We start from the raw sequence: 20,262 nt of genomic DNA, 5'->3' as shown, positions 1-20,262 counted from the left end.
TAGGCTTTGTGTTTCTGAAAAGTGATCGATCGAATTTAATGTATCTGAAGTTGTGAAGCTTGGCACTTCTGGAATGTAATTCTCATCCTGGTGTAAATAGTCTTCTTGTTCTTCTGCTATAGTAATTGATAAATTCATGAAGTCGTCAGCAATGTTTTTTTTGTGGTAGATCTTGCCCAAGTATATCCAAGTCTTCGTTGGCTTAAACTCCCAGATTAAGAAATAATTACTTCTGTAAATTCGCTCTCTTCTTTAAGGGGAGATGCTAACTCATCTGCCTGGTATGTTCCTGTAGATTGTCTTGCAGATTGAGGAGTAGAAGTTGTTACTGGTAAAAAAAACACACTAGTTGCCAAGTTTGGACTGTAGGCTGTAGTTATTGTATACTCGTTCTTGCATATGATAACACAATTGCTCATTGTACAGTCGGTCTGAGTATTTGCATGTCTAAATCCACTATTCACTTTTGGTTCTTCTACATTCAAATCTTCACCAATTGTACAGGTGTCAAAATGGACATTTGAAGTTGACTGTGGTTTCAAATCTGCCCTTCTTCTTTTGTTCCGTTTCTTTTTTAAAGATTCAGATATAATACTTTCTCCATCTTTAATTATGGGAAATATGGTTGGGACAGCATCTGGTTTAAGATGTTTTTGGTAATTGATTACTTCGTAGCAATATGGGGTGAAGTGACAGGAGCAAATTCTAAATTTATCCTGTTTACTACCCTCTAATATATTAGCCGCTAGACTGTCGATATCTGTGAAATTTTGTTTTGTTTGTTCTAGCCATTTTTTTATCCTTAGTATATCCTTTGGAAAACGATGCAAAATTATGTTTTCGTTTTGTCCTTTGCGACCCGATTTGCTGAGACACTGATTTACAATACAAGAAGGCATTTTTGTAACAATGCCAATAAAGTTATCTAAAACAAAAGAAAAGAAAATAGGTTTCAATATATACTATTGATATACTAGATAATCTAGTGTATAGGAACGAGCCATCCCATTGAAATTAATGGAATGGCTTGGGTGTATTTACACCTGCTCACCACTGCAGAGACAACGGCGAGCAGGTAAACAATGAACAGTGTACCCTTACTGCAGACGGCTAGCAATTCATTCATAACTTCTAGTAGAAATAATAAAGGAATGGCACAACAGAGCCATAATAATAGATTATTACATCGGGAATGCATGAAGCTATTAAAACAAACATGTCAGGAGTGGTGAAAGGTCCTTTTTAACCACCTCCCTTCACACTAACGCCAAAAGGTGTGACTGCGGCGGCTCCCTCAGGTCACACTAACGCCGATCGGCGTCATCTCGTGAGACCCGAGATTTCCTGTGAACGCGCTCACAGGAGCGCGCAGTTCAGAAGTTCATCTACAGCCTGCCAGCCGCGATAATTGGCTGGCAGGCTGTAGATTTTTGAAATGACCAATGAAATGGGTATGTCAGACGCTATTTTGAAAATAGCGTCTGATATACCTGCTACCTGCTCCTCTGGTGGTCCCTTTTGCTTGGATCGACCACCAGAGGACACAGGCAGCTCTGTAAGTAGCACCAATCACCACACATACACATTACCCAGTCACTTATTAACCCCTTATTAGCCCCTGATCACCCATATTAGACTCCTTGATCACCCCCGTCATTGATCACCCCCCTGTAAGGGTCCCTCATCACCGCCAGGTAGTTAGCTACTTGCTAGGTAGTTAGCGCCCAGCCCACCGCAGTCACTGATTAGTTGCTGATTAGCGTCATCGCTGTCGCTAATCAGCACTAGTACTATATAGTATCTGTAAGTGATCAAGACTGATCGCAATCAGATCTATACAAGTACATTAGGGTCACCTTAGGCTCTACAAAAAACGCAGTGTTCGCCCGATCAGGCCTGATCTTATGCCCACACTTGCGCTCAGTCCGCCCCACGGCAGTGACAGAATTTTTTTTTCTGATCACTGCAAAAACACTGTAAAATCGTTGCGCCACTATAAAGAACTTTTGAGCTTTTTGGATCTTTATTAGCGATCACAGCTTTACTTCGCAAGCACTCCTTTTTACTAGGTAGGTTTGCTCTTTTTCCTGGGTAGTCTCAGAGGAATACCCCCTAAATTTAGTGAGCCCAAAATGTCAAACAAGGGGTATTCCGCTGAAGAGGCCTACAGGATTCTGGCCGTGATGGATGAAAGCGATGGGGACGCCTCACCCGCTGAATCCAGTGGTTCAGAATATGAACCTGTAGACAGCAGTGGCACTCTAACCGCTAGCGAAGATGACGAGGTTGAGGTCCCTGCTACAGTCAGGCGTACCCGATCCCATGTCAGTGTTCTGCATACCCCGCATGATGAGCCTCATTTGCAGCAGAGTGGTGCTAGCGCTGATCTTTTTTATGGTGCGGCATACACCAGCAGCGCAGCGCAGCACATCCTGGACCTTCTACCAGCACTGCCGTATTCCCTGGTGAAGTGGCGAGCACCAGAAGGGCAGTTCAAGGTGGCACGTGCAGTAACTCCCCCGTCGCAGCCACCGCGTTCACAGGCCTGTAGAACCCTTAGTCTCCTAGAGGTGCTGGCAAATCCTAATTGGCACTCCCCTGCTTCCACCACACCCGTATTGCCCCCTTTCACCGCCCAGTCTGGAGTTCGCGTGGAGACAGCTCATTTAGGATCAGCCCTCGAGGTTTTTGAGCTGTTCTTCACCGCGGATCTCTATGACCTAGTTGTGGCAGAAACCAACCACTACGCCACACAGTTTATTACCGCCAATCCGGAAAGCTTCTATGCCCAGCCTTACCGGTGGAAACCAGTCACAGTTTCCGAATTTAATTTTTTTTTGGGCATTATCCTCAGCATGGGTCTAACAAAAAAAATGTATTGCGGTCATATTGGTCTAAAGACCCAATACATTACATGCCCATGTTCTCTGCTGCAATGTCCAGGGCACGTTTTGAGGTCATCATGTGCTTTATGCATTTCGCTGACAATAACACCTGTCATCCAAGAGGCCACCCTGCTTATGACCGGCTCCACAAAATTCGGCCCCTCATAGACCATTTGTCATCCAGATTTGCAGATGCGTATACCCCCAATCAAAACATCTGCATAGACGAGTCCCTAGTACATTTTACCGGGCGCCTTGGCATCAAACAGTACATCCCCAGCAAGCGCGCCCGGTATGGGGTCAAACTGTAAAAGGCTCTGTGAAAGGGCCACAGGCTATACATATCGGTTTAGGGTCTATGAGGAAAAAGACTCAAAACTGGAGCCGGTCGGATGTCCTGACTACCTGGGGAGCAGTGGCAAGATTGTCTGCGACTTGGTGTCACCCTTACTCCACAAGGAGTACCACTTATACGTGGACAATTTTTACACAAGCGTGGCCCTCTTTCGGCACTTACATCTAGTCGGAATTCAATGCTGTGGCACTGCGCGACCTAGTCGCCGGGGCTTCCCCCAACGGCTCGTTAGTACCCGACTTGCACGGGGGGAGAGGGCTGCCTTGTGTGACCAAGAACTGCTCGCGGTGAAGTGGAGGGACAAGAGGGACGTTTACCTTCTGTCCACCATTCACGCAGACACGACTGTCCAAATTGAAAGGGCAACTGGAATCATTGAGAAACCCCTCTCTGTGCACGACTATAACCTTCACATGGGAGGGGTGGACTTCAATGACCAGATGTTGGCTCCCTATTTAGTGTCCCGCCGCACCAGACACTGGTATAAGAATGTGTCTGTATATTTAATTCAATTGGCTGTATATAACAGTTTTGTTCTCTACAGTAGGCTGGGAGAACAGGATCCTTCCTAAAATTCCAGGAAGAGATCATTTCGGAAATCCTGTATCCAGGAGGTTCCGTGCCCCAAGTCCCTGATGTAGTGAGCCGGCTACATGGCAGACACTTCCTCAGTGTCTATCCTGGTACCCCAACTCAACGTTCCCCAAGTAAAAGGATGTCGTGTCTGTAGCAGGGGTGGAATAAGGCGTGACACCACCGTTTTTTGTCCTGACCAGCCTGCCCTATGCATAGGGGAGTGTTTCCGCAAGTTCCACACACAGGTACACCATTAGTGTAGGGATCGCATGACACAGGACAGGCACACAGGGGTCTTAGGGCCCTTTCACACAGAGCTGCCACAAACCTCTCCTTTCACCTGGGACAAAGTGCATAATGTACTTCGCCACATCTCTGGGCGATTTGCGCTTTGCACATTGTCCCATGGGGAAGGAGAGGTTTGTCCTCTAAAAAGGTAAAAAAAAAAAAACACAGGTAAGCAAAAAAGTTAATGTTCTGTTTCAAAAGTTCAATAAAGTTTATAAAAGTTAATGTTCTGTTCAAATGTTATATAAAGTTAATTTTAATAAATTTATTGCGTTGCGGCCTGTTTTTTTTTTTTTACCTTCTAGGTGGACCAAGCGATCAAGCAGCTGCAGCACTGATGTGCATTCTGACAGAAGCATTGCGCTGCTGTCGGATTACACAAAGTCGGTGTATGCGGCGCTGCAAGACGAGATTTCTCCTCTGCAGTAAAAAAGATACTTTTGCAGAGGCTTATGAGCTGAGGGGCGGTGTTCATATGCTTTGGCAAACACTTTGTATAAAAAATAAAATAAAAATTCCGGCAATGATTTATTCATCCACATCGATTGATGTGAATGGAGAAATCGGGTTTGCCAGGGCATACGAGCTGAGTGGGTTTGGATGTTGGGCGGAGCTCCTATGTCCTGGCAGACGACTTTCCCCTCTTTTTTTTTGCACATTTTTGGGCAGAGATTTTTTCATCCACATTGATCGATGCGAATGAAGAAATCTGTGCCGTTCATTTCATCTTTCAGCCCAGAGGCTGAACGGAAAAAAAAAATCCCATTACCCGTATGATCAATATAAGGAGAATAGCAGAAACTCCTAATGCTGCCCATACATGTAATGATTGTGGAGACCCTCAAATGCCAGGGCAGTACAAACACCCCACAAATGACCCCATTTTGGAAAGAAGACACCCCAAGGTATTCGCTGACGGGCATATTGAGTCCATGAAATATTGAACTTTTTGTCCCAAGTTAGCGGAAAGGGAGACTGTGAGAAAATAAATAAATCAATTTCCACTAACTTGTGCCAAAAAAAATAAAAAATCTTCTATGAACTCGCCATGCCCCTCATGGAATACCTTGGGGTGTCTTCTTTACAAAATGGGGTCACATGTGGGGTATTTATACTGCCCTGGCATTTTAGGGGCCCTAAAGCGTGAGAAGAAGTCTGGAATCCAAATGTCTAAAAAAGCCCTCCTAAAAGGTACTCATTGAAATTTGGGCCCCTTTGCGCACCTAGGCTGCAAAAAAGTGTCACACATGTGGTATCGCCGTACTCCGGAGAAGTAGGGCAATGTGTTTTGGGGTGTCTTTACATATACCCATGCTGGGTGAGAGAAATATCTGTAAAATAACAACTTTGTATAAAAAAATAAAAATGGGAAAAGTTGTCTTTTACAGAGAAATTTCTCTCACCCAGCATGGGTATATGTAAAAATACGCCCCAAAACACATTGCCCTACTTCTTCTGAGTACGGTGATACCACATGTGTGACACTTTTTTGCAGCCTAGGTGCGCAAAGGGGCCCAAATTTTAAAGAGTAGCTTTAGGATTTCACAGGGCATTTTTTACGCATTTGGATTCCAAACTACTTCTCACACTTTAGGTCCCCTAAAATGCCAGGGCAGTATAAATACACCACAAGTGACCCCATTTTGGAAAGAAGACACCCCAAGGTATTTCATGAGTGGCATGGAGAGTTCATGTAAAATGTTATTTTTCGTCACAAGTTAGTGGAATATGAGACTTTGTAAGAAAAAAAAAAAAATTATAATAAAAAAAAAAATTCCGCTAACTTGTGCCAAAAAAAAAAAATATTCTAGGAACTCGCCATGCCCCTCACGGAATACCTTGGGGTGTCTTCTTTCCAAAATGGGGTCACTTGTGGGGTATTTATACTATCCTGGCATTCTAGCACCTCAAGAAACATGACAGGTGCTCAGAAAGTCAGAGCTGCTTCAAAATGCGGTAATTCACATTTTTGTATCATAGTTTGTAAACGCTATAACTTTTGCGCAAACCAATAAATATACACTTATTGGATTTTTTTTATCAAAGACATGTAGCACAATAAATTCTGACACAAACTTGTATAGAAATGTAATTATATTTGAACAATTTAACCAGAGAAAGTTAAAAATACACTTTTTTTTTGAAAATTACAGCCTATTTTGATTAATATCGGAAAAACGAAAAATCTTAGCAGCAATCAAATACCACCAAAAGAAAGCTGTATTTGTGAGAAGAAAAGTAGGTAAAATTCATTTGGGTGCCAAGTTGCATGACCGAGCAATAAACCGTTAAAGGGATTCTGTCACCTCTCATAACCGAAATTCGGATTTTAAACCAGTCATGCTCCACAGCTTACCTTGAATCGGCTGTGCTGTTCTATATTGTAATCCGTCCAGTAGTTTTGCAGAAAAACGACTTTTATAATTATGCGAATTAACCCTGAAGGTGCCCAGAGGGGCGTTAAGTTCCCCTTTGTGTGCCCAGTAACGCCCCTCTTACAGTGCCCAAAACGCCTTCCTCCAGAATCCCTAACCGCCCACAGCGTTTCATCCCTCCCCTCTCCTCCCCGACGGCCGAGCGAAGTCTTGCGCAGACGCAGTACCCACTGAGGGCTGCGCCAGTGCGATTTGCTGGAGACTGAGGGCAGGAGCTTCATCGTTGTCACTGGGCATGCGCTGAGCCCAGTGACGTCCGATGCTCGCTCTTCCCTCAGTCTCCAGGAAATCGCACTGGCGCAGCCCTCAGTGGGTACTGCGTCTGCGGAAGACTTCCCTCTCCTCCCCCTCCCTGACGGCCGAGCGAAGTCTTGCGCAGACGCAGTACCCACTGAGGGCTGCGCCAGTGCGATTTGCTGGAGACTGAGGGCAGGAGCTTCATCGTTGTCACTGGGCATGCGCCGAGCCCAGTGACGTCCGATGCTCGCTCTTCCCTCAGTCTCCAGGAAATCGCACTGGCGCAGCCCTCAGTGGGTACTGCGTCTGCGCAAGACTTCGCTCGGCCGTCAGGGAGGGGGAGGAGAGGGATGAGACGCTGTGGGCGGTTAGGGATTCTGGAGGAAGGCGTTTTGGGCACTGTAAGACGGGCGTTACTGGGCACACAAAGGGGAACATAACGCCCCTCTGGGCACCTTCAGGGTTAATTCGCATAATTATAAAAGTCGTTTTTCTGCAAAACTACTGGACGGATTACAATATAGAACAGCACAGCCGATTCAAGGTAAGCTGTGGAGCATGACTAGTTTAAAATCTGAAATCTGAGAGAAAAAAAAGCCTCTCAGGCTATGAGCTGAGCGCTGCGATTGGCCAGCGCTACAGCATGGGAGAATGAGACGCCGGCAGGTTCCCCTGGGTGGAGCCTAACTATGAAGATACCAGAAACTATACTGGGAGAACGGAGCGGCGCCCAGGGATAACAGTAAGTGCAGGGAGATCCCTGGGCGCCGCTCTACATGTCTGTATACTTAGTTTAAATGTTTTATTCTAGTGAAAGGTCCTTTTAAGTGGTTAAAGAGGACCTTTCACCTGGATATCCTTAATCTAAGACTAAGTTCACACGAACGTGTGTGATCTGTGGCCGTATTGCGGCCCGCAAATCGCGGGCCGCAATACACGGCCACAGTTCCGTGTGAATTCCGCATCACGGATGCGGACCCATTCACTTCAATGGGTCCGCAAATCCGGAATCGCGGAACGGCCGCACAGGACGGGACCCCTCGGAAGCACTACGGAGTGCCTCCGTGGGGTTACGTCCCGTACTTCCGTTCCGCTAAAAGATAGAACAAGTCCTATCTTTTAGTGGAACGGCCGGATCGCGGACCCATTAAAGTGAATGGGTCCGCGATCCGATGCGGCTGACCTACGGCCGGCGATCGTGCATTGCGTTGCGGGCCGCAGCACAGGCACGGGTCACACACGTTCGTGTGAACTCGGCCTAATTATTATCCTACCTTATAGTGCGGCCCCCACTGATGTCTTGGCACTTTTTTTTTCTCTAAAGAACCCCCCCGTCTGTCCGCTGTGGTCCCCGTATCTTTTGGCGCCTCATATGATAATGAGGCGACTCGGTTATACTAGGAGTGGACTTGTATTTCTCCTGGGCGCTGTTATCTTCTTCCTGGCTGCGAGCGCATTCAATTAGAGCGCCGCTCTCTAAGCCAGGGAGAAGGAGCTCAAGTTCTTGCGGGAGAAGGAGCTGTGATTCTCGCAAGAACATGAGCTCCTTCTCCCTGGCTAAGAACAGGGCGCTCTGATTGGATGCGCTCACAGCCAGGGAGAAGATAACCACACCCAGGAGAAATACAAGTCCACGCCTAGTTTAACCGAGTGGCCTCATTAGCATATGAGACGCCAAAAGAGACGGGGACCACAGCGGACAAACGGGGGTTCTTTAGAAAAAAAAAAGTGCCAAGACATCAGTGGGGGCCGCACTATAAGGTAGGATAATAATTAGATTATGGATATCCAGGTGAAAGGTCCTCTTTAACTTAGATTTTGAGCTCCACTAGGGACAGTGTGATGCTAATGTCTGTAAATCAATGTGTGAGTATACAGGTGGAACTCGAAAAATTTGAATATTGTGCAAAGTTCATTTATTTCAGTAATGCAAATTAAAAGGTGAAACATATGAGATAGACTCATTACAAGCAAAGCGAGATATTTCAAGCCTTTATTTGTTATAATTTGGATGATTATGGCTTACAGCTTATGAAACCCCAAAGTCACAATCTCAGGTCCCCTTTGCTCAGGGGGTATGGATTAATTAGCTGACTAGAGTGTGACACTTTGAGCCTAGAATATTGAACCTTTTCACAAAATTCTAATTTTAAAGGGAGTCTGTCACCTCCATATGGCCATATACAGTGCTTACATGGCTCTGTAGCACACCTATACAGGATTGTAACGGTACCTTTGTCTTTAGACTTGCACCAGCAGGAAAAACGAAGCTTACTTCATATGCAAATGAGCACTCGCAAGTGCCCAGGGGCGGCGTTCAGTGTGTAGGTGCCCAGGCTGCCCTGCCTTCTTTTCACTTTACTCCTCTAAGCGCTGCACGGGGGAGCAGTGCAGCACTTAGACTGGGCCGCCATAAAAACGCAGCAGCCCAGCCTAAGGCCCCTTAGTGACCGCCGTAAAAAGGCGTATGGGTGGTCACTAAGGGGTTAAGTTGCATTACTGAAATAAATTAACTTTTGCACAATATTCTAATTTTTCGAGTTTCAGCTGTATTAAATTTTTGCCCAGTCAGGCACCAGAGAAAGAGACATTGTTGCTCTCCAGCTATAGTTATATTTCAGAATTATGAAATCACTTCTCTGAATAATAGGCATATTTTATAATGATGACATCACTGCTCTCCAAATCTATTTTATCATTATGACATCATTGCTCTACAGATATAGGTATATTGTATAATTCTGACCTCACCACTCTCTAGATATAGGCATATATGATAATAATAGCACCACTACTCTCCACAGTTCTTCCCAGTATATACCAGCAGATCACATAGGTCACTGGTCTCCAGTGGAGCTACATATGACAGTGGTAACATTACTTCTCTCCAAATAATAGAATGTATACATACGTTAGGATGGGCTTTATTTGTGCGGCCACGCCTACAGTACCCTCACACCAGCTACACTTTCCATCACGCTGTGCCCAGAAATATGGCGTTGCAGGTATATTTATATAGTTGGGGGTCACGTGTTTCTTGCGTCATGACGCTACTGTCTCGCCGGCGTAATGACGTGGTTTGTTGCCGGGTTGTTCGAAGCCTAAATGGGCGGGAAAACCGAGCGCTGTTGGCTGTGAGGCACAGCAAGTAATCTGAGGTAAAAAGCGGAGCGGGTGACTGATGCCGGGTGTTGTCACTGTGCATAATACGAGGTAGTGAAGGCATTGCAGAGTAGCGGTGTGTCACCGGGGGGTTATTCTGAGGAAACCTGGTGGGCAGTGTGGGAGATTAACACCATGCAGGATACATCAGCACCCGGTATTATGACATTAAAGTTAGCTGTGCATGTGGGGGTTGTCAGCTGCATGAGGTGGACCGTACCTGGGTTGTCAGCAGTCTGGCGTGGGTGTTCTTGGTTTGTCAGTAGCAAGAGATCGGGAGTGCCTGTGTTGTCAGCAGCATGAGAAGGTGGTGGGGTACCTCTTTTCACAGTTCGAGGTGGGGAGGGACCTGGGTTGTCAGCAGTGTAAGGTGTGTGGGAAGGTAGGTATCTGGGTTGTCAGCAGTGTAAGGTGTGTGGGAAGGTAGGTATCTGGGTTGTCAGCAGCGTAAGGTGTGTGGGGAGCGGGGGTACCTGGGTTGTCAGCAGTGTAAGGTGTGTGTGCGGAGCGGGGGTACCTGGGTTGTCAGCAGTGTGGGGGGGATACTGATATCGTCAACAGTGGGACATAAAAGGGGTAAGTAGTCTGACTCCTTTGCTATTCTTCTGTTGCTGTGCAGGCTCTCAGGTTGTCGGATGAGCGGCTTCTCTCGGACAGCTGAGTCGTCATGGCTGTGCCTTTTGTTGAAGACTGGGATCTGGTGCAGGTTCTTGGAGAAGGGGCCTATGGAGAGTAAGTTCTGGTCACTGTGGCTCGTCAGGGAGTATCATCCTGATTCATATCATCTTATACATGGCTCATTCATGCAGCTGAGAAAAGTCATAACTATACTCCTTTGCATTTTTGCCTTTTTCTAGTAATATTACTTTAAAATAATTTATTTTTTGTGTTATGCATTATCTGCTGGAGATTTTACAGTCTTAATTTTCCGTTAATCAGGTCTTGTGGTTCCACAAACGTTTTTGTATTTTATTTGTTTTTTACTTTTTTTTTACTTTTGATCTATCCCTCTGAGTTCTGAAAAGGGCATTGGGGAACATATTTTTAACCACTTCCTGATCGCCCATTGACTATAAACGTCCTTTAGCGGTCAGTTTATCTCTGAATGGACGTTCTGGAACGTCCATTCAGAGATGTCTGCTGCATGCTAATCGTGCAGCTGCCGAGCGGGGAGGGGGGGCTGCTGTCAGTGGCAGCAGGGCACCCCAGAGGGAAGGCAGGGACTGTTCCGGTGTCTCTGCCTTCTAGATTGCTGTATACACAGCGCTCACAGAGTGGTATGCCACTTCCTGTCCCGGTGGTCATGTGACCGCCGTGGCCTGGTGAGTACAGCCTCTCTGGGGGGTGTATTTCCCCCTGTAACTGGGGCTACTATGTCAGCCCCAGTTACAGTAGAAATCAATAAAAAAAAAATTAAATTACGTTAAATGTCTTGTATGACCTTATGGGGGACACAGTGTAAAATAAAAAATTTCAAAAATAGTGTTTTTTTTAAAAAAAAAACAACTTCACATTTTAAAAATAAAAATTCCCCCCAAATCCGTTATTAAAAAATAGACATGTTAATCAAAAAGTCGTATGTACCCCAAAATGGTAGCAATAAAAATGTTGCCTCATCCTGCAAAAAATGAGCTCCCCACACAAGACCATAGCCAGAAAAAAAAAATGGCTCTATGAAAATTGCAACACAAAAAGATGATTTTTTTTTCTAAAAATGCTTATTGTGTAAAATGTAAATAGACATATTTGATATTGCAGTGTCCGTAACAATTGGCTCTGCAAAAATATAACGTGAATGGTGTAAAAAACAAAAATTATGCCAAAACAGGTTTTTTTGTCACTTCACAAAAAACATAAAATCTTATCAAAAAGTCATATGTACCCCAAAATGGTAGCAATAAAAGCCAACTCGTCCCGCAAAAAGCAAGCCCTTACATAAGACTATAGCCAGAAAAATGAAAAAAAAAAAATATGGCTCTAAGAAAATGGCAACACAAACATGATATATTTTTTTTTCTAAAAATGTTTTTATTGTGTAAAACGTAAAAAAACCCCCACTAGATATATTTGGTATCGTTGCATCCGTAATGACAGGATCTATAAAATATCACATGATCTACCCCATCAAGTGAACGGTGTAAAAAAAAGACACCAAACAGCTTTTTTTGTGACTTCACCTCCCAAAAATGAGATAAGCAACCAGAATGCCAAATGTACCCCAAAATGGTGCCAATAAAATCTACAGCTTGTCTCGCACAAAATAAACCCTCACGCAGCTCATTAACCCCTTAAGGACTCAGCCCTATTTCACCTTAAGGATTTGGCCATTTTTTGCAAATCTGACCAGTGTCTCTTTAAGTGCTGATAACTTTAAAACGCTTTGACTTATCCAGGCCATTCTGAGATTGTTTTTTCATCTCATATTGTACTTCATGACACTGGTAAAATGAAGTAAAAAAAAATTCATTTTTATTTATAAAAAAATACCAAATTTACCAAAAATTTGTAAAAAATTGCAAATTTCCAAGTTTCAATTTCTCTACTTTTATAATACATAGTAATACCTCCAAAAATAGTTATTACTTTACATTCCCCATATGTCTACTTCATGTTTGGATCATTTTGGGAATAATATTTTATTTTTTGGGGATGTTACAAGGCTTAGAAGTTTAGAAGCAAATCTTGAAATTTTCAAAAACCCAATTTTTAGGGACCAGTTCAGGTCTGAAGTCACTTTGCGAGGCTTACATAATAGAAACCACCTAAAAATGACCCCATTCTAGAAACTACACCCCCTCAAGGTATTCAAAACTGATTTTACAAACGTCGTTAACCCTTTAGGTGTTCCACAAGAATTAATGGAAAATAGAGGTACAATTTCAAAATTTCACTTTTTTGGCAGATTTTCCATTTTAATATTTTTTTTTCCAGTTACAAAGCAAGGGTTAACAGCTAAACCAAACTCAGTATTTATGGCCCTGATTCTGTAGTTTACAGAAACACCCCATATGTGGTCGTAAACCGCTGTACGGGCACACGGCAGGGCGCAAAAGGAAAGGAATGCCATACGGTTTTTGGAAGGCAGATTTTGCTGGACTGTTTTTTTTGACACCATGTCCCATTTGAAGCCCCCCTGATGCACCCCTAGAGTAGAAACTCCAAAAAAGTGACCCCATTTTTGAAACTACGGGATAGGGTGGCAGTTTTGTTGGTACTAGTTTAGGGTACATATGATTTTTGGTTGCTCTATATTACACTTTTTGTGCGGCAAGATAACAAGAAATAGCTGTTTTGGCACCGTTTTTATTTTTTGTTATTTACAACATTCATCTGACAGGTTAGATCATGTGATATTTTTATAGACCAGGTTGTCACGGATGCGGCGATACCTAATATGTATCCTTTTTTTTTTTTTTTTTTTATGTAAGTTTTTTACACAATGATTTAATTTTTGAAGCAAAAAAAATCATGTTTTAGTCTTTCCATAGTCTGAGAGCCATAATTTTTTAAGTTTTTGGGCGATTACTTTGGGTAGGGTCTCATTCTTTGCGGGATGAGATGACTGTTTGTCACTATTTTAGGGTGCATATGACTTTTTGATAGCTTGCTATTACACTTTTTGTGATGTAATGTGCCAAAAAATGGTTTATTTAGCACAGTTTTTATTTTTTACGGTGTTTATCTGACGGGTTAGGTCATGTGATATTTTTATAGAGCCTGTCAATACGGACGCGGCGATACCCAATATGTATACTTTTTTTTTTTTTACCCCTATTTTTTTATTTTTTTTATTTTTTTTACTTTATTTGGGGGGAAATGACGTTTTTGTTTATTTTTACTTGAAATTTTTAATTTTTTGGGGGGAAAACTTTTTTTTTTTACTTTATTTTTTGTCCCACTTTGGGACTTCAACTTTTGGGGGTCTAATCCCTTTTACAATGCACTCCAATACTTCTGTATTGGAATGCATTGGCTGTATGAGTAATACTGTGTGTATTACTCATACAGCTTCCGGCCTGTGAGATCCAGGGGGCTGGATCTCACAGGCTTGTCACCGGAAGGCAGCGCGATGCCTTCCTTAGACATCGCGCTGCCTTCCATGCCATCGGGTCCCGCCTACAGCCGCATGGGGACCCGATGGCACCGCCGGTTAAGGTAAAAGCCGCAAACCGCAGGTCTGAACCTGCAGTTTGCGGCGATCGCCGTCACGGGACCCCGCCCGGCGTTGTGACAGGATGCCCGCTGAATGATTTCAGCGGACATCCTGTTACGATTAACCCCTGCCGCGCCGCAATTGCGATTTAAAGTTAGGACGTACCGGAACGCCCTGAGTCCTTAAGGGGTTAAACAAAAATTAAAAAAGTTATTGCTCTTAAAAACCATGACCGAAAATTCCATGTTAGAAAATCCAAATGCCGCTATTTCCCTTCTGAGCCCTGGCGTATCCCCAAATAACAGTTTGTGATCACAATTGGGGTGTTACTGTATTCAGGAGAAAGTGGGTAGAAAATTGTGGTGGGATATTCTCCTGTTATCATTTGTGAAAAGAAAGTTTTGGGCCTAAAGCACCATTTTCTTGTATAAAAAATAAAAATACAGAAGTATAAAAAAATTCTATGAAATGGCTGAGTGAAGTGCTTGCTACTTGGGTTGTTGCGGGTATCGAAATTTCGATACCCAATCGATACTTTTGTCGATACCGGGATTTCCATTTCTTTCGATACTTACCGGAGTGCTGCTCAGGGCCTGGGGCTCGTTCCTGAAGGCAGCGGAGTAAGGCCTCGCCTCCGGCCGTTATTGATATTCCGGTGCGGCCGGGCGCCGCAAAAATTTTGGCCCAGGCTTCGCGACCTGCTAGGCCGCCATTCCGGGCCCCTGACTCCTCTGGTCGGCGGGGTGGGCTACCGCGGCCGGCATTGGGCATTGACCTCCTATGCTTCAATAGGCCCCGGCCGACCGTCGGTGCCGGTCGGCGGGGCTCCGCAAATTTTGGCCCAGGCTTCGCGGCCTGCTGGGCCGCAATTCCGACCGGCCCGCGGGGTGGGCACCCGCGGCCGGTTTGATGCGTCACTCCGCCTCAGGTGCTGGCGGTACATAATACTGTGTGGGCCGGGCGCCGCAAAAATTTAGACCCCGGCTTCACGGCAAAATTCCGGCCTCTGTTGGAGGGGGCGGGAACTTCTCCAGGCGCGAATTCTTCCCGCCTGGGGGTTCCTCCGCCCCCAGGGGATCGCAGCGCCGCCCTCCAGGCCGGGTCCCTGTTAACCCTTTGGGAACAGGCCGGCTCCCAATGGGCCTGTATGGTTGGCCCCCCCTTTTATCCTGCATCTCGCCTGCTCTATATGGTGGCTCTCCTTTAGCCTCAGAGAGGCTGTGTTTATATATAAATAAATAGATAACAGATTTCTTGTGGGCTGCGCAGGACGCTATGGCCGGCAGCGAAACCAGTGAGTGCATGACCCCCTTCCATAGGCGGAATGCTGCACTCTCACTGATGTGCTATGATGTACTTATGTACTATGTTATGTACTATGTTACTATGCTGCACTCACTGGTTTCGCTGCCGGCCATAGGCATGACCCCCTTCCATAGGCGGTATGCTGCACTCTCATTGGATTTGCTGCCGGCCTTGGGTATGCCTCCTTCCCTCAGGCGGCATACATACACTCCCTCTGTCTGTGGTTGTTTTCCCGCAGGTACGTTGCTGGCCATGTGCATGAACCCCATACATGGCGGGGTGCTTGCACTCTCGCTGGACCCGTTGTCGGCCATATGCATGACCCCTATTCCGTGGGCGGTGTACGCACTCTCGCTGGATTCGCTGCCAGCCAGGGGCATGCCTCCTTTCCTCAGGCGACATACACACGTTCTCACTGAATGTGTTTGTCTCTCGCCAGTACGTTGCTGGCCATGTGTATCGCTCCCATACATGGCGGGGTGTTCGCACTCTCCCTGGATGAGATGCTGGCCATGTGCATTACCCCCCCCCTTTTCTGGGCGGCATGCTACACTCTCACCGGATACGTTGCTGGCCATGAGCATGGCTCTCTAACATGGGTGGAACGCTTGCACTCCCATTGGATACGGTGCTGGCCTTGTGCGTGACCACCCCTCATTCCATGGGCAGAATTTGACACGCTCATGAGATTCATGGCTGTCCTTGTATGTACTGTACTGGACTTGTACATGTCCCCCTTCATTAGCAGAGTAGTTGCGCTCTCGAAAAGTTCAGTGTTGGGTGTATTATTGCACACTCACTTAATGCTAGGATAACCCTGTGCACGTCCCCCTTTCACTAGGTGGACCTCCTGCGTTCCTGCTGGATTATATGATATGTCCTGCTTCTCTGAAGTAGGTACGGCCTTAGGCATTAGGGATCGACCGATATTGATTTTTTTAGGGCCGATACCGATCATTTGTGAACTTTCAGGCCGATAGCCGATAATTTATACCGATATTCTTGGAATTTTCATTTTTGAGAAAAAAAAATTTCCTACACAAATCTGCTGAAAATTAATATGTTTATTGTTAATGTGTATTTTTTTTTTTTTTTAAATCTTTTTCATTTATACTTAATATTTTTGTGTTTTTTTTTTTTTTTTTACTAACTTTTAGCCCCCTTAGGGACTAGAACCCTTGTCCTATTCCCCCTGATAGATCTCTATCAGGGTGAATAGGAGCTCACACTGTCCCTGCTGCTCTGTGCACACAGCAGCAGGGAGCTGAACATGGCAGCCAGGGCTTCAATAGCGTCCTGGCTGCCATGGTAACCGATCGGAGCCCCAGGATTACACTGCTGGGGCTCCGATCGGAGGAGCAGGGGAGAGGGGATCCTGTGGCCACTGCCACCAATGAGTAAAACTGGGAGGGGGGGGCTTACCAATGTTTTTACTATGGGGGTGGGGGGCGCACTGCGCCACCAATGATTAATACTGGGGGGGGGGGGGGCGCACTGCGCCACCAATGAAGATAAGTCTCTCATTCATATACAGGAGGCGGGAGCTGGCTGCAGAATCACATAGCCGGCTCCCGACCTCTATGAGCGGTAGCTGCGATCCGCGGCACCTAAGGGGTTAACTACCGCGGACCGCAGCTGCCGTTCATAGAGGTCGGGAGCCGGCTATGTGATTCTGCAGCCAGCTCCCGCCTCCTGTATATGAATGAATGAAAGGCTTATTTTCATTGGTGGCGCAGCGGCCACAGCCCCTCCCCTCCTCTTATGTTCTCTCCTCTCACTGGCTGCAGCGGCAGCACAGGGGGAGGAGACACTGCTTCCTTCTCCCCTGTGCTGCGGAGGGAACACAGAGAGCGCTGAGAGCAGCGCGTTCTGTGTTCCTAATACGTTATCGGTATATCTGCAAAATAGATGCCGATACCGATAACGTTCAAAATCCTCAATATCGGCCGATAATATCGGCCAAACCGATAATCGGTCGATCCCTATTAGGCATCACTCCCTTTTGGGACGGGCCTTTGCACTCTTGCCGACTGCAGTTTGCCAGGTACATTTTCCCCCTTTCGGGGTGGACTGCTTGTGTTCTGTCGCATACCATACTAGGCTTGTGCATAACTCCCTTTCAGGTTACACTTTGCAATTCCGTACATGCTGTGGCACTCTGTGGCTGGCCCTTTTCGCTGAGTAACCTTTTTGCAGTGAGCGGACGTTCTTGTGCGTTGTTTGGGCCGTGTATGCCTTCTCCTCCTGTAGGTGGGTTGGCCTTCTCACTGCTTACGGGGCTGCTCGCACGTATGCCTCACCTCCTTCCTGCGACATACTTTTTTTCTTGGGATACGATGCTTGCCGCAAGCCTTGCACTCGTCTCTAAGGAGTTCATTCTGTCCACCTGACCCGGACAGGCTCTATTGCTCTCTGCTGCACCGAGCTGGGTGGTACTCATTCATTTAATTGGCCCTTCATCCCAGGGAGTGTTCGTGGTTCCTAGATGCGTGCCCATTCGTCCTTCCGCGGCATTGCTTCCCTGCGCTAGTGGTCACATGGTCGAGAGTGCTGTTGTCTGCAGCGCCCCTTGAATTCTTAGTTGGCTCTGGCAGGACTGCGGTTCCCTTGCCTACTGCAATTTCCTCCTCTTCGAATGCAGTGCGGTATGGGTCCTTCTTCTTGGCGCCTCTACGCTTCAGTCTGATCTGCTACCAGGTTCGGCCGCTCTTCTCGGGAAGGTCACCTAACTTCTCTTGGGTGCTCGATTACCCAGGTCCGGAGGACCTCCACCTTGGGTTCTTCAGGGTATTCGCCTTCGGCGAGGCGGTGAACCGGGCGTCTCACAGTGTAGCGGGGTTCTGCTATTGAGCTGTCCTATGGCTTCCCTGTTGCCCACTCCTCCTTTCGGTTGGAGGGTGTTATGCCGGCCTCTGTCTCGACTACCTTATCTCGCCCGGCTCTGTTTGGCTCCCGCTCGGTACAAATCTTTCCCATGTGGCTTCTGCCCTGCCAGGTTTCAGAGGCTGTTCCTTCACTGTCCTCCCCTCTGGGGAGAGCATGGTTGTTCATGTGGATGGTTGCGGTGTTCCTTTTGGCCTCGTACTGTCCCCCTTGTTCACATTGGCCGTATTAGCTGTGTGCCTATTTGCCTAGTCTACCGCGTTCTGTCCTCCCGCTGGGTACAGATTGCGTTTTTTCCATTCTAGACAAGGGTCCTGCTGTAGACTTACCTTCTCGGTAACTTGGGGGGACTACCTTTCGGTCCAGATTGTCCTTTGATCTCCCACAACGGGACTGTAGAACGTGGCTACATCAGCATGGACTTTAGCCTGTCTTGTCCTGACATCTGGCGGATGCTGGGCGGACCCTTTGGTTCCTTTCAGTCTGTCCTTCTGCTCCCCCACTCGGGTGGATACGGGACAACGTTGCTCGGGCGCTGACGGGACCAGTTTTGTCGACCCTTCTGCCCGTATTACTGGTCTGCGCCTGATCACATTGGGTTTTCGCCCGCTTGCCAGGCGACTCCAGCGGGCTCGCTACTGTTCGCTCCTGGCTGTGTTTCGTCCAGGATCTGTCGTAGGACTTAGGGTTTTTTGTCTGGGGTTCTGTGGGAAGCTGTGCATTCCCCACTCTGACTTTCTCTCCCCATGGTTCTGTCTTTTTAAGTCCGGCCTGGACCTGGGACTGGGACTCCTTTACTTGAGGTGTCAAGTGTCGGCGCTGTTCTTTCTCTTCCAGCGTTCCCCGGCCCTCTGGGCCTGTCAAGACCTTCTTCCTCGGAGTGGCTCTTTGGTTCCTCTGTACTGTCCTCCGGTACCGCCCTGGGAACTACAGGCTGAGCTCTCGGCGCTCCAATCTTTTCCTTGGAGCTGTTACAGAAGTTCTCTCTACCCCTTCTGTCCTGTACGGTTGTGTTTCCGTAGCAGTTGTTGTCTCTGACTGGTGCCTGAGTGGCGGCCCTTCTTGTTTTGAGCCTTCTGTCTTTTCCCAGGGCAGGGCTGTTGTACATCCCGTTTCTTCCTTCCTTCCTTCTGAAGGTGGTGTTTGCCTTTCGCTTCAACACTTCACCGTTTTGGACGTTGTTTGGGCCTTGCCGTTTTTACTTGAAGATCTCCGACTCTTGTCGACGTTCGGTCTCTTGGGTTTCCAGGAGGTCAGCGCATAGGGTTGACGGACTCCAGGGTGGTTTTCCTCCGCTTTATCAGATTGGCTATTGCTGAGGTTACCGCACCAAGGACAGGATTCTGTCTTTGGTGTCACCGTTCATTTCACCAGAGCAGTCGGTGCTTCCTGGGCCGGAAGCATTGGGCTTCGGCCATGCATTTGGGCAAGGCGGCCACAGGTCTTCCTTGCACGCCTTACCGAGTTCTACAGGGTGCATACTCTGGCTTCGGCGGATGCTGCCTTTGCCCGCCTGGGTCTGCAGGCGGCGGTTCCTTGATGCCTTCGGGTGCTTCGCCTTGGTGCTGTGGTCCCTCCCCTTTTGGACTGCTTTTGAACGTCCCACGGTCTTCTGTGTCCCCCAAGGAAATTGGGCGAGAAAATGATATTTTTGTATAACTTACCAGTAAAATCTCTTTCTCGCTCTTTCCTTGGGGGACACAGCACCCACCCATTCATTGTTTTTCTCTACACGGTTTCCGAGTTTGTGTTACCCGTTGGGTAGTTGGCTTGTTGGTTCCTTTGTTGGACTTTGCCTTTTCTCACTACTTGGACACGCAACTGGCAGTCTCTCTCTCCAGGCTGAGGGTATAGCTGATGGAGGAGGGGCTTAACAGTCTTCACTTAGTGCCACGCCTCCTATGGAGATGAGCTATACCCAAGGTCTTCTGTGTCCCCCAAGGAAAGAGCGAGAAAGAGATTTTACTGGTAAGTTATACAAAA

At 46.8% G+C, this 20,262-nt stretch overlaps 1 protein-coding gene and 1 long non-coding RNA gene across 3 annotated transcripts in view; one reads left to right on the top strand and one right to left on the bottom strand.

Annotated features, from left to right (window-relative positions):
• Nucleotides 1–47: 47 nt before the first annotated feature.
• Nucleotides 48–9,758, bottom strand: LOC121000302. The gene is made up of 2 exons (XR_005778861.1): nt 9,688–9,758; nt 48–925 (listed from the first exon to the last, which is right to left on the bottom strand). It is a non-coding gene; the product is annotated as an uncharacterized LOC121000302 (long non-coding RNA).
• A 103-nt stretch (nt 9,759–9,861) lies between these two features.
• CHEK1 (checkpoint kinase 1) overlaps nt 9,862–20,262 on the top strand; it is a 92,862-nt gene continuing 82,461 nt past the window's right edge. For both annotated transcript variants that reach the window (XM_040431100.1, XM_040431099.1), the window contains exons 1-2: nt 9,862–9,934; nt 10,558–10,670. In XM_040431100.1, coding sequence (XP_040287034.1) covers nt 10,606–10,670 — 65 coding nt within the window. In that variant the 5' untranslated portion in view covers nt 9,862–9,934; nt 10,558–10,605. The remainder of the gene's footprint in view (nt 9,935–10,557; nt 10,671–20,262) is intronic.

Source organism: Bufo bufo, chromosome 1 (genome assembly GCF_905171765.1).
Source record: "Bufo bufo chromosome 1, aBufBuf1.1, whole genome shotgun sequence".
Taxonomy (NCBI): domain Eukaryota; kingdom Metazoa; phylum Chordata; class Amphibia; order Anura; family Bufonidae; genus Bufo; species Bufo bufo.
Note: the sequence above shows the minus strand (reverse complement) of the source record. Positions and strands in the feature narration are given on the sequence as shown.